The sequence below is a fragment of the Meleagris gallopavo genome, chromosome Z (genome assembly GCF_905368555.1).
Source record: "Meleagris gallopavo chromosome Z, MGAL_WU_HG_1.1, whole genome shotgun sequence".
Classification (NCBI taxonomy): domain Eukaryota; kingdom Metazoa; phylum Chordata; class Aves; order Galliformes; family Phasianidae; genus Meleagris; species Meleagris gallopavo.
In genome coordinates this window covers 72,818,720-72,833,393 of record NC_139435.1, presented here as the reverse complement: position 1 = coordinate 72,833,393, position 14,674 = coordinate 72,818,720, and the positions used below count along the sequence as shown (strand labels likewise).

Sequence of the window (14,674 nt, the reverse complement as noted above, 5' to 3'; positions counted from 1 at the left end):
AGAAAATCGTTTTAATTTATCTTTTACTTTCATACGCATCAGGATATTTAGTTGTCTTTAAGTGGCACTTTAGAAGCCATTTCTTCAGTGACATTGTACTAACTGACAATACCTGTAACGAAAATGGCAGGTTGAGCTGCATTTGTAGCATCAGTATTTTCATTTATTGTCAAAGCCTTACTTTTCAAATTTCTTGCATTGTATTTGCCTGGTTCCAGTCTGGCGAGGCAAACTGATTTTAGAAAAATTCATTTTTTTTTTTATCAGGACAAATTACATCTGCCATGCTTTCCAAACACTGCTTAATAAACTAGTGTTCATGACATGATTTTTTTTTTTTCCCAATTAGATTTACTACCTCTTAAGTAGCTTTTATAGTGGAGTCTGTTTGATTTTTAACATTTATTTTTTTTAAATACACAGCCAACAAGCAGCACATGCTCATGCCATGAGTAATACACACGGGTTTTGATGTGGCTGAGTGCATGTGGTGGGTGCAAGAGAAAGAATCAATGCTGCAATTGGGCCCTCCTTGTGTCCTGGTTTCAGCCCAGACAGTTTGTACTGAGTGATGGGTGCGTGCCTGGGGCTGGGCCAGGCCTTTTGATGGAGAGTTGTCACTACAGTGGCATGAGGTCGGGTGTGAGCCGCATTGTGAGTTGTGCCAGGCCACATGCAGGCTGTGGGTTGGGCGTGCCTGCACTGAGTGGACCTCCTGTAAAGGTAAAAGTGTGCTCATGAGCACTGGTAGTGACCTGGCTTGTCTTATTTCTCTGTAATCAGTGTGTTTCAGAGCATCTGCCGCTTTAGATTTTCTAATCTGGGTAATTAATGAAAGCTTTCATGCTTCAAATGTGTCTGTTGCCAGTTAAAACTAGGGCACGTGCTGTTGAAGTCTGATCCACTGTCTTTAGGCATAAATGTATATGTCTATGAGCAGGTATAAAATCCTTTGTTTATTTCTGATAAGCCTTCAGGGGAGTGTAAATAGAACCTATCAGTACAGACATGATCAAATGATTCAACAGAACTGTTGAACATTGACTTAATTGCTCTTTGTTTTTATCTTTTTTTTTAATCTTACTAGGCTTTGTTTTTTTTAATCCTTTCTCTAACCCCAAATGGTTAGTGCAACGTACATAGAAAATAAATTTGTTAAGGAATATGTGATACTCTGACAAAATAAGAGCATAGTACAGGCAGCTTCTGGTCTTTTAGATGTAAAGGCACACTTTAACAAGACAAAATCTGTCAGTTGCAGAGACTAAAGATATTTGTAATTAGGTTACAGCTGATTTTTTTCCAAAGTATTTGAACTTGATCACATGGAAAACTGGGTAATTTTAGGCACATGTAGATTCAGAAACTGTGGATGTGCAAATTTCTGTTCATTCAGGAAACACAGCAAGTAAATAGCTTATAATATAAGTATGCAAAAAAAAAATTACCTGCACATATTTTTGACTTGTTTTTTTTTTTTTTTTGAAATAATACTTGTAAATGTCAAGCATGTAAGTCCCAGAGTTTAAATTGTCTGAGGTGCAGTGTGACAAGCATGACTTTCTGTTGAGAGAGGTGAGCAATTTGAATTGGAAGATAATAAGGTGAACTTTTCAGAACACAACGTGCGTGGGCAGACTGGGAGGCAATTCTGAAGAAGCTCTGCCAAGCTAATAACAAAATTTTCGGACATACTGTTCAGTGATTTTTTTAATTTTTTTTTTTGCTGTTGAGCTTTCTACTTATAAGAAAGTAGGAAGTAGTACAAAAACCTTTGATAATCATCTGTTTGTAATTCTAGCTGTGTTAGAACTTTGTACCTTTTTCACATTCAGTGACCTTATTGGGATAAAAACGCTGTGTTTCTCTACCATCTCATATAGTGGAATTACATTTTGGTAGCACATTGCAATTTATACAAAGTTTTAAACTGTCATTTGTAATTATATTTGCACAAAAGCAACTGCAAAATTGTCACTTCTTTTTTTTAATATGTTTGTTCTTTTAGAATGAAAGCATGTTTAAATGTGGGCATCTGCTTCTACAAGTGCTTCAAAGAAAAGTTGAAAATCATTTTATTTTTTTGTTATTCTAGATGACGAGTTGCAGCTTGAGTGTGAATGTAGGACTTTAAAGTAAAGTTTGAGATTTCAACAGCTTGAATATATTTCCTCAGTTTGTTTTATAAAACCTTTTAAAATTCCAATCGTTTGGACTTCAGTTTAGTGAAAAACTCTGAAGTTAATGAAAGCTTTTCCTTAGGCAGAGAATTAGATCTCAGTTATTTTTGCTACTAATAAGGCATGTATAGGAGAATATTTAAAAATTACATGAGAAAGTGGAAGAACTCATGATCTCGCTACATGGAATTCATAAGATTACAAGTGTAGTAGACGGCTGCATGATCCCCACATTTATTTCAATCTATATTCTGTAAGTAATGGTGAATTAGCACGTATTTGCTGTGTTATCTTTAAGAAATAGGGGAAAACGTTGTATTAAGATCTATTGTTCTAGTAGCTAACTTTCTCTAAATTGTCATAATTACCATTTGACTTTTTAAAAGAAGTTGATATACTGAAAAACACCCGGTATTAGATAGGTTTTAGATGAAATTTATAACTTGAATTTGAAAATTGATTTTAGAAATTATATTAGATATAATTCTCCTTGAGGAACCTAATTATTCATACTCTGCAATGTGTTTACGGTTAAAACATTATTTTTAGGAGTTGATCCCATAAATGTACCCCCATATGCATACTTTGATTGTACTTGTTTACATGGCCCTGCAAGTTCCTGGTTTGCTCACTTGTCTCACAAAAGGAATATTTTACATGTGAAAATGAAGTGGTGGTTCTTTTGTCATAACAGTTAGCAATGTGATTGCAAGGCAGCTGAGATTTGAAGGGATCTCTGGAGATCATCTGGTCCATTCCCCATGCTCAGGCATGGCTGCCTGGAAAGGATTGCCCAGGACTGTGCCCAGGTAGCCTTTGAAAATCTGCAAGGAGGGATGCAGGTAGGTTCACTACCTGTTTAGGGGAAATGAGGTCTTACAGAGAGTTTCCTTGCATTTGTGTGCATTTTGTTTCTCTTAAACCAGATTCCTTTCTTACTAGAAAGGTGCGATAGCGTTCTGATTCTGTACTCATGCAGCATGTGTAGGTGGTAATGCATTGGCTGATAGCTTCATTAAGATAACAGGCCAAATTGAGTTTATTATTAAAACAGAATAAATATTTCCCAGGTGAGGAATATTAATCTCCTCTGTGACGTATTGAAAACTGCTCTTAAATGTTGGGAAAAAATGTTCTTTTTTGGGCTGAGGTCTTTAAATATTTTTTTTCTTGGTGCAGTCTGCTTGGTTGATAGGAGCCTATTGTCCTGAGAAATGAATAAAAACTGTGGAGTTAAAGCTTTATCACCTAATATTATTTATTCTTTTACTTCATCCTTTCATTTTCTTTAACTAATCTATTTATAGTCAGTCTTCAGCTGCCCAGTATTATTAATTATGTATGGTCTACTGTTGCATTAATTAGTTCTTTGAGTCTTTCCTAGTACGGTAGTCCCTTTACTGTATTATTTTTGCTGGGTGATACATTCCTTATCAGTTGGAATGATGGTATTTGTATCAGGGCTTTGTTTAAAGGTATTCTTACTTTGACCTTTAGAATGATAGGAAAGCAATAAGTCTGATCCAGTTTTTAAAGTAATGTGTCAGTTCAGACATTAGGACACATCGTTTGGATTAAAATGTATTTATTCCTTTCTCCAAGGAAGAGCAAGCTTTTTGGTAAAGTTCATTCTGAATTCTCATGACAGTTTTTCATTGATTTCTTTACTTTTCTCTACTGTTATCCCTCCAAAAACAAAGCCAACCAAAATAAAAAACCCATCCTTACTATGTTCTGTACACGTTTTTTTGTTTTTGCTGCTATGCAAGTCTATCTGTTAGAACAGGCAGGTTGAGCTATATTCCTCATAGGCTTCTTGTTTTGGAAAACTGTTTGCAGTATCTCTAAGATATACATAACAAAAGAGTCCTGTGTTGTCAAGTGAGGGGAAGTTTTTTAAGGCATTGAGATAGCCTTACTTAATATAATGATGTGTGGGAATGCAACTGGTGTGATAACATCCCTATAACTTCACAGAGCTGTCAGTTCCGTATGTTAATGTCTGCTTGAGGCCTTCCAAAAGGAATTTTCTCTAAAAAGGTCTTCTTAAGGTGTTTATTTGTAGCGTGAATGTACTGAATTCCCTCTGTAGATGCTGGCTAGTCTGTAGAAATAGCACTCTGAATGACATGCATCCTAGGCGCTTATGACAAGGAAGGGAATTGGGGCTGTGTATATTTTGGGGAAAAAAATTTCATTCTGACATTGGTAGAAAAGCAAAATAAACAGGAATATGATTTAAGCAGAAATAAGGCATTTATCAGGTTCTGGTTAGTTTTTGCTCCTCTAATCCTTCTTACAGTGACAAGCAGAGGTCACAAGGCAGTGTAGTCCCTATGGGTATTGTCACAATGAATTGTGAGGCAACTTGCATGATACAGTGCCATCACGGATAGTGGTAAAGAGAAATCAAACGATGGAAGATGAAATGAAGGCTCAGTTTTATACCTTCTGAGATTTATTCTGAAAGCCTGCTACAGCACGGCTGAGTTTCTTTAATCTTCTGCTCAGTGTTATTGTTACTAGGTCCTTTAATAATGTACAGTTTTTTAGCTGCTGCTACTTGAGGATTTTTTTTAATGAGATTTTTTCCTATCTTTCTTGCCCTCTTCTCTACCAAGTAAGTGCAAATGATAAGGGATAACAGTTTGAGAACACTTAAAAACATCTGAAACAATTGTTCTATATCTGTACACAAAATAGCCATTTTAAGTTTGAATGAAATGCTGTGCTGATCTCATTTAGCATCTTGTGTGATGCAGACTATAATTTTTTTTCCTTTAGTATGTAAAAATTCTTGAAAAAAATGGTCTGGTTCTGATTTCAGGGCATGAAATGACAGGTAATTTCTGGTGTATCTTTTGTGGCTAATAAATATGGGCCTTATAACTGTTTAAAATCTGCCTGACTTCATTTTACCTCCAGAAGTTTTTGCTATCTATACTTCTGCTAGACAGAAGAGTCAATCAGCTGTTTTTTTCCATTTGGATACTTCTGATGTGTACTTTTACTGCCTCTCTGAACTTGGAGGATGGATTTTCCTCTTTAGATTGCTTATTTCTGAGCTATAAATCACCTGCTTTCCTATAGTATTGGTTACTTATTCCTAACAATATAACACTTGAAGCTTAGGGTTTGCAATCTTAAATTATCTGTATTTACTTCAGACTTTATTACAATAGACTTTAAATTAATAGAGTGTTCCAGCATTGATGTAGTGAAGTTTCTGTGCATAAACTCATGTAATGTTATTATGGATATACTACATTTGGTAGAAATAGATGAGTAGAGTATAACTCTGAAAAATACTAATATTACTTGTGTGTTAATTTGACTTTGAATGGAAAAAGCTGTATAAAAACAAGCAAGAGCACATTCTTCTTCAGGATACAAAAGGCATAATCTCCTATTCAGTAACACCTAAGATGTCAAATATTACATCATTTGGAACAGACAGACTTCTCAAAATAAGGATTATGGTATTTGAAAATCAAACAGGTGGAGCTATCTACCAGTGGAGCATGAATTTCTGTATTACTTCAGCCTCCTATTTTTTTTTTTACAGTAGCTTGTGTCCCATAGAAGATTGGTATTTTCTGTGATAGCTGTAAGGAATGAGTCGATAATAAGTTTTTATGGCATTCTGTGATGTGGTTTAAAGCAAAGCAAAACAAAAAGCACCACTTCCCTCATCCCAAAACAAGTCAAACAAACCATCAGAAACTCATGGAAACAAAGCCAATTGCACTGCTTTAGCCTGTCCTCAAATTAATCACCTTGTCTGTAGGGGGGAGTGGGGAAATAATGAGAGGTGCACGTGAACTATGCTGAATGGGCTGAGTATGGACTCAGTGTAAGGAGACGTGTTTTCATCTATGCAATTTAAAAGCTGCATTCTGTGCCACGTGAAGCTGCTTGTAACCACAGATCTCCTTGTTAATCAAATCCTTCAGCATTGCTAAGGCCACAGAAGAAACAGTACTGTTAGAAGTGCTCAGATCTGTGCCAAGACTTGGGTTTCCAGAAGGAAAATCAAGATTTATTTTCAGTTGTGCTCGGGTTAGTAATGATATCACTGGAAGCCGATTGGACTGTACTGGTTGGTGCCTTATGAACTGGGTGAAAAAGGCGTAGCATCACACCACAGGTTTGTTAGAACACCTTTCTTCTTAATCTCAAGTGTGATCAGTTACTTTAAAGGTTGCTCTTACAGGCTCTCGATTCTTACTGCAGACAGCAAGAACAGTTTTTTTTTAAAATTCTCATCAATACAAATCACTCAAGTTTCGAGAGGCCCTTGACAGCTTTAGGCTAATGGAAATTGTTTGCTGTCTTGAAAGGCACGTGTTATTGGGAGTTTTGGTTGTTCTTTAAAAAAAAAAAGTCAAACAAAAACTAAAAGCCAACAGACAATTAATATTTTCCTTTCGTATAGCAATGGAGAGCACTGTTCAGTATAATTCTTCAAATATCACAGCACAAAACAAACTGAACAATCACGTAGTTGGTTTTTAAACATTTTACCAAGAGTAACGCGAGGAACCTTAGGGCAGTAATGCCAAGAAGTGAAGTGTTTGGGCCACATCAGTGAGTTTTGATGGTAGCAATGCTGATTTTTTTTTTTTTTTGCCATCTCCGTAATTATTTGTGGTGATACTGTTTGACCTTCTTAAAGCTTCTCCCTCTAGAAGCAAGTAATTTTTATATAAAAATTCGAGTTTCCAGTTTAAAATTAGAAGTCTTCGTGGGTGCAGAGAAAGGCAGGAGAAGTTATTTCAGGATATCTCAAAAGCTCAAAATTGAAAAATATCCTTTTTTCTCCCTGAAATACAAGTATTCAAACAGCTTTACACACTCTATCCTTAAAAATACTGGCTCCACTCCAGAAGTTTAGAATGTCAGAAATTGGAAGTACAGGAATGATCTTCTCTGTAATTCTGCTTCCACTTAAAGTTCTCCTTTTTTTTTTTTTCTCATTACTTCCACTTACATTCCTTTCCCAAATTAAAGTCCTTAACAATGTTAAGGTTGATTCTTAGACTCTTTTCTTCAGCTGTCAGTTCTGAAGTTGCCTGTTTTGAATATTGGTTTCTCACTCTGAAGGCATTGATTCTGATAGACTATTTTTTTGCAAGGTGGATTGTTTTCTCCTTGATATCCTTAGCCTGAAATCTTTTGCCAGTGAACATCTATTTGATTTGTCATTAAATAGTTGAAGATACATATCCATATATAATTAAGAAAGGAGAAGTATTTTCATGTTAGACAGCCAATGTAGAAACTTGTTATATTTATCAGATCACTTGAATTTCTTCTGTGTTTCAGTTTTCATTTGTAGTGATGTGTGTGGGCAGTCAGAAATGGAAGATGAAGAGTCAGATGCTCTTACATTCAGTAACTGACAGCTAGCTGTTGTGGATCTGTCCCTGGCACAGGCATAGGTGGCCAAAGAGATGCAGTATGTTTATAGGGAATGCACTGCTTGTTGAGCTTTTTTTGTGGCTAATACTAACCATTGGAGGGCAGGGTGTTGTTCCTAAGTTCTTCTGTGCTCATTAGCCTTGTCTATTATGATATCTTCAGAAGCCCAGGCAGAAAAGAAATACAAGTGGGAAGCATTGTCATATCTCTGTTGCTCTGAATCTTTTGCGGTGGTTTCATGGGGATTTTCATTTGTGCTTACTCATATTTTTATTTACTATCTACCTTTTTTCCCTTCCTTGTTTTCCAGCCTGCACCAGTTGTTTTTTCTTTCCTGAACACAACCTTCTGATTAGATAATTGTCAGAGATACCAACTGAGAGCTTACAGAGTGAAACAGTGCATTTTCAACAGTGTTTAATGTTGCAGTGACAAGGTAGCTTGCATATTTCTAAACTGCTGCTTAGAAATTATGAAAAGAAAAAGCTAAAAACATAGTTTCAATTCCCTGTTAGTTCTGGAGAAATTGTTCTCCCCTAGTACATACTTCTTGCATAATGTGTCAGTGTTATCTAAGATGCTGGCACTTTGTAGTCTCTCCCAATATTTGTTTTATGTAGTTTTGTATTAGAAGTGAGAATAAATTTCTTTCATCTTTTGATGAAATTGCCCTTAAAATATGTACTTCGTGGCATCCAAATACTGTGCCTTGACATAAATATCATGCAGCAACATGTCCCTGCTCTCAGAAGACTAATTGACATTTCAGAATGCTGAATGTTTAGGTAAATGTGACCACGTCAAATACACATTACATCATATTTCAAGAAAGTATATAGGCAGGTCATTTTGAAATTTTAGGCAGAATATTATCTGTTAATCAAAACCCATTCTCCTGCAACTGTTTTTAAACCAGAAATAAAAATGACTGTGGGAAACAAAGTGCTGGTAAAGTAAAGCACTAACAGAAAGGGAGTTATGGCTGCTATTCAGCTGTGAACTCAGACCACTGTGCTGCTTTTCATTTTCTGTCCTGTCTTTCGTCCAGAGATTACTGTCACTGCAGGAGAACAGGGCACATACTGAATATTGGGCTGGAAAGGGGTTAACAAAAGTGGCTGTCTTAGTAACAATAAAAGTGAGCTGCAGTATTTACTAGCAGAAAGGAGAGAGTAGACTGAAAAACTTGTATGTCGATTAACTTGCCAGGTGGTAAGACTTTGTATTTTTACTTTTGAAGATTGAAGAAGGCTAGGTAGATTATTTCCTGGTGGGCTTGTAGTTCTGTTCGTATATGCTTTGTGTGCACTATAACTCCAGTAATTTTTGAGTGTCACTTCCATTTAAAGATTAAAAAGTATTTTGGAATGTGTTTTTTGAGGAGCTTTGTACTCAAATGCTGATGTTTGTTGATGTGCAGTTACTCAACTTCTTAGCTTTTTGGTAGAAACATGTTAAAAAGCAGCCCAGAATTATTTTTTGTTGTAAACTTTCATATGTGGTAGTACATGCAATAAATCTGTTGGTTAAGAGATTACCATTCTTAAGTAGTTTACAAGTTACTGGAAATTTATTAATTTTCTGTAAAACAAAAGAAAATATGAAATTGAATGTTCTACTTAGATGAACTTTGCAAGGAAGAAGAATGCGTCTTAGTTCGAGTACTTCCTTTTGTTTTATGGATTAGATCCAGCACATCTGAGGTATTTGAAGTTACTTTTATTTGTGAAGGCCACAGGCAGTTTTAACTGGTAAGTTTGGCAAGAGGTAGAAGCAAACACTAATTGGAGTCCTGGAGAATTTACAGGATGTGTATTCTGTAAGAGTGCTTAATACTTACTTGTAGAGCATGACTTTCATTAACAAACCATTGAAGGATGCTGTAAGTTGACCTCCCAGTGCTTCTGTACTATATGATTCTAATCTATGTTTGTGTTTTATAGCTTGAAACAATTGGTTGGCAGCTTAATCTTCAAATGTCTGCATCCACGCAAGCAAAGCTGAAATCTCCTCGAGCTGTGCTGGAGCTGGGTGTGAGCAATGAAGATTCAAAGGTAGGACAAATGTGTTTGACAAAGCTGGAATGAACTGTGATGACAACTTTATGTTAGAAGTTCTGAGGCATCAGTTGGAACTCGTGATAATAATTAGTCTCTCTCCAGTGTTTCTACATTTTGTGAAATAACACTCTCTTAAATGATTAAGATTTGGAATTGTGAAGTGCTGATGCAGTAGCATATACATTAAGTAGATTGTGGAGCTTACAGCTAGCAACTGTGTGTTAGCAACTGTGGGCTGTGGCATCATGGAAAAATGTTATGAAATGTGGCTATATTGGATCTGTAAAATATACTACCAGATACCTAGATTCAACTTGTGATTGATACTCCTTGGAATTACTGCTCAGCTTCTTGCTGCACTGAACCATGACTAGTCACTTAAGATACCACTTGTCACTCCTAGCCTTTTTTTGCTAATAATGTATTTATATGAATGATGACAGTGGTCCAAAGCCACAGAAAGCCAGTGTTTGGAGATTGTGAAGTAAAGCCTTATATTCAAAATTTTTAGTGATTGATTTATTTATTGTATCTTGCTAAGGTACATTACTTGGAGCCTTCTGTGGTGTCTCTCAGACTGTTAAGCAATGGAACAGTCAGTACAAAAGAGGAGAAAAATCAGAAATTCAGCTTTTGTGTTGCATTTAAATTGAGGTAATTTTATTAATGCAAGTGGAATTCCTGAGGTGTGATGGAATACAAGAGAATACACAGCTTGTATTTCTGCTTTTTGTCAGGACTTTCAATAGAGTTCACTGCAGTCTGTTTTTTTGAAAAGTACATCCAGGAGCCAGACAATATTTTATGCCCAAGCTGTGTTGAGGAGCTCTGCATAGAGGGTCAAGTCTGTGACCGTAGTTACAACAACACGAGAAAGATGTGGTTTCCATTCCAAGATGTGGCAGAGAGAGTTCACTTATTTCCTTTATGAACAGAATTTGGCAAGTGGATTCTTTTATTTGATTTATTTTTGTGAGTGTCACTAGATACTGATGTCAGAATTAATTTTCAATACTTACAAGCCTAAAGTAGGCTTGTACCTGGCTTTTAGACAGAACAGTGCAACATGAAAAGAATCCTGCTGATGAAATATGTTTCAGAGACTAAAATTCTAATATATCTGTTATGAAGGTAACTGTTGATTTGTTTTGGGTGATTGATTACATTCTGATAGAGAGCAAGTTTAAAATTGGATAATATGTACCCATAAACAGAAGAGTTGAAGATGATTGATTTATTTTTTTTTTGTGTGGTGTTTTGGTATCACTGTGATGCTTTTGTGCATGGAGTATTAACTGGAAATCTGTAATACTAGATACTTATTTTCATTTTTCTCACTAGACCTAAGTATGTGCCTTTTGAACAAAAAATTTGCATGAGCATAATGATTGTCTTCATTTTGCAAAAACCTTTTTTTATAAAATCACTCATGGTTAGAATAATGTCATTTTTTTTCTCAAATGTAAAGGAAAATGCTGTTGTAGAAGTGCTTTTGTGGGGTTGGCTCATTAGGGGGCAGTAGTGCTCTTTGTCACAGATTTCCAGCTCTGTTTTCAGATAATACTCAGAATCAGTTCTGAAGGTAGTAGTTGTAGAAGGCACTGAGGGTTTACATTTCTAGTCTGTATATAACAGTAGAGGTTTGTCCTGTCAACTTACGTAATTAAAACCTGTTTAAAAAACTACTGAGCAAAGTAAATGAAACTTGCTACTATTTCTACTAATTGAAAGTAATTTATATTAATATGTTAATGACTACTACAATTAAAGACTGTTTAGACTATTTTTTGTCAGAACCTGACATCTAAAATAGGTACTAAATTATTTTTCCAGTAGTGTTGATCAGAAAATGTGTGGATATACTGATGATATTTGAGCTTCATGTAATGAGTCAGAGGATCCAGTATTTGAGATGGGTATCTCATGCATATTTTGTCAGCTTCAAATGAAAAACAGAAGAGCTACAGGTATTACAATTTTGGAATTCATAACAAAGTTGGACTTTGTTTCTTTCAGAATGACTTAAGCTGCTGGTTACACTTTCATTGCTCAGTAAACACTCTGCTTGTGATTAGTAGTAATTGTCACAGATCATGTGATACTTTCTAAAGACCATCTTGATTGTAAAAGTTTGCTGTTTGTTTATACTTGGATGTTGGATTCATTTTGCTTTGGATCTAATGTACGTTTTACATATGTCATACAGAGGCTGCCATCATAGGGGTGTTTAAGCACTGGAATGAGAGGCTGCATAGCTGGAGTTGTGGGGTGATGACAGTCTGACCCAAGTGTGCATCCAGCCCTGCTGCAGGGGGAGTTGGATCAGGGGAGCTGCAAAACCCTGCTTCCCAAACCAAGTTGTTCTGTGATTATAAACTGTTGATTAAAAATCATTGAATCATAGAGTGGCCTGGGTTGAAAAGTGCCACAGTGATCATCTAGTTTCAGCCCCTCTTCTATGTGCAGTTGCTAACCACCAGACCAGGCTGCCCAGAAATCTGGTATGAGGAAGAGAAAAAAGCAAGCTGTGATTAAAAATGCAGTTAACAGCGCTTAACTACAACAATTCAGAATTTGTAATGTTTAATAGCATTTCTAAATCTGAGAAAATGGAATTTCTGTGAAGTAGACACATAAAACAGGCTGGTATGATAGGGAAGTTGCTTTTGTTTCCATTCTTACATTTAACCAAGTGAAGAGAACATTTAGAAATAGCCACTTGCAAACTGGTGTGTTTGCTTTTCAATGTGTGTGACTGTTCTCTTTGACTGTGAAATTAGGTTTCAAGTTTGTTGTTGAGCTGCAGCACTAGCAGAATCATTTTTTGGCTGTAGGGTGAAGTAGCCTGTAGAGGGCGTAGAGATTAATCCTGATAATATGTACCAATTATGATGTAGATTTGCAAACAAAGACTGATCCAGAAAAGTAAGTGCTGTGTGTATTAGCATCTCTGTTTGTCCCAGTGGTTTGTTTAATAATTATCTGTGTAGACACACAGTTGTATGTTCTTTCCCACTGTTAATACAGCAATTCCCTCGGCCATCTAGGAAAGAGTTTTCTGAGCAGCTGGAGCAATTCCCCATAGCCACAGAAGCCGTATACAAAAATTGTGGCAGAGCTAGTAGAAAAGGTCTGTGGGCTTCAGAAATGTCACATTATCTGTGCAGAATAACTTCCCAGAGAAACATAAGAGTGTGTGCTGCTGTACTTGTTCATTAGGAATATGAAGTAAGATACTTCATCATGTAAGATATTCATTACTGTGTATTTCTACAAGTGATGTATAGTTAGCATTTATGCTTGAAAGTTGTTAGGATAAATTAACTATTGTTGCCTAGTGTTGTCTCTCAGGTCTTTTTTGTAAACAGGTTTCATTAAATTCTCAAATTTAATTACAGTTTTTTCCTATGGAAGGTATTGCTCTTTTCTTTTTTTCCCTCTTCTTTATTTTTGTGTACAGTTCCCTTTTTAACCATTAAGGACTTCCTGATAGCCTGTCTTTGAGGGAGTTATTTTTCCTTTGAGTGGGAATGCTATGAATAGATTCCTTCTGAGAGTTCATTACTGTTTATTGTATTTCTTCTTTATTCTGACATCTGAAGAATGTTGTGATGTTTTGTGTGCCAGTGCAAGACAAAAATTATAAAAGTGCTGCTTTATTAAATCTGCCAATGCAGAACTTCTGACGCAAGGCACATGGTATAAATTCAAATGCTTACAGTAATATTTTAATTTCATTTTAATTTCTCTTAAATCTCTGGATGCTCTAAAAAGAGAAAATGACTGGAAATCTTTGAAACTATTTCTTTTTCCTTTGCAACTGTTTATTGAAAATCAAAATGAGGTTTGCAGTTGAAACTGAAATTATAATAGATATTTGTTCAGCAGAGGATATGAAAATTTGGCCATCTTAAATTTTTTTTTTACTTTCTGAAGTGAGAGGCCCCAGTTTTCTCTCTCTCTTTTTTTTTTTTTATCCCCTTGTTTTAACAGACTTTCTGTGCAGTCAGGACTGTGAACAACTCTGGGCCTTAGATGTATTGCTCTGTTGACTTCAGTAAGTATGCTGCTTATTTTTCTAAGCTTGTCATTGAGTGTTTTCCTCATCTTTAACAGCAAAGCAGAGTAGATGAGAAGCAGAGCTTTTCTTCCAGTTGAGCTAGGCCTATCCATCAGCTCAGGCAGTAGATTCAGTGCAGCCTGTATAGCATACAGGCAGGACCTGCACTTTTGATGGATGCTTTAAGGAAGCACAATGGTGCTTCCCTTTCCCCCTCAATTTAACCCTTTTCATTCTGATAGGGAGCAATGTTGGCAGAGTGGCACATTTCCACTCAGGAGGCAGGAGGAACTGCACTGAGCATCTGTACATTGATGTGTTCCCAGCATTTATTCTTCTCAGGCCTCTGCTTTCAGTATGAATGCATTTAGATACATTTTTTTTTTTCCAGAATAGAGAAATAATTTGTCATGTTTTGGGGGGGGGAAAAAAAGGGAGTGTGTATGGGGGGGGTGCAATTAAAAGACTCAGTGGTGTTGGAGGCACTATGATGAATTGCAAACACTAAGTTGTGACTTGCTTCTTGTGTTCATCAGCCGTTTTCTGTTCTGATTAAGGTATTACCCCTTTCTTTCTCAGCAAACAAGGAAGCTTGCATGTACATACTTGACTTGAATTTAGTGTTCATGTAATGCAGATTTGCAAGTCTCTAGCAATTGCCAAAAAGATAAGTAGGACAGGTTACTGTCTGCATGCAAAAATGTTTGAGGGTGAGAGTCAAGGGTTTTGTTTTGTTTTGTTTTTTTTTTTCATTCCAGTTGAGAGGAGATAAGTGAAGGTCTAGATGGCTTCAGATAACATGGTCCTGGTCACAGTCTTTCTGAACTTCTGTATACAAGTAAGATGGCTGCTTTTGGCCAGGAAGCAATTTTGTTCTGAGAACTAAAATCTAATGAATACTTCTACTGATAAGAAAGCAGAAGCTTCCTTAGGACAAGGTTTCAGAATACTGG

The 14,674-nt window shown here is 36.1% G+C and overlaps 1 protein-coding gene across 4 annotated transcripts in view; it reads left to right on the top strand.

Annotated features, from left to right (window-relative positions):
* COMMD10 (COMM domain containing 10) overlaps positions 1 to 14,674 on the top strand; it is a 100,329-nt gene that overhangs the window by 6,418 nt on the left and 79,237 nt on the right. For 2 of the 4 annotated variants that reach the window (XM_085212597.1, XM_085212598.1), the window contains exon 5: positions 9,545 to 9,655. In XM_085212597.1, coding sequence (XP_085068723.1) covers positions 9,545 to 9,655 — 111 coding nt within the window. Of the gene's footprint in view, positions 1 to 9,544; positions 9,656 to 13,654; positions 13,719 to 14,479; positions 14,560 to 14,674 lie in introns of all 4 variants that reach the window. The other 2 variants (XR_014880280.1, XR_014880279.1) reach the window with 2 other exon arrangements.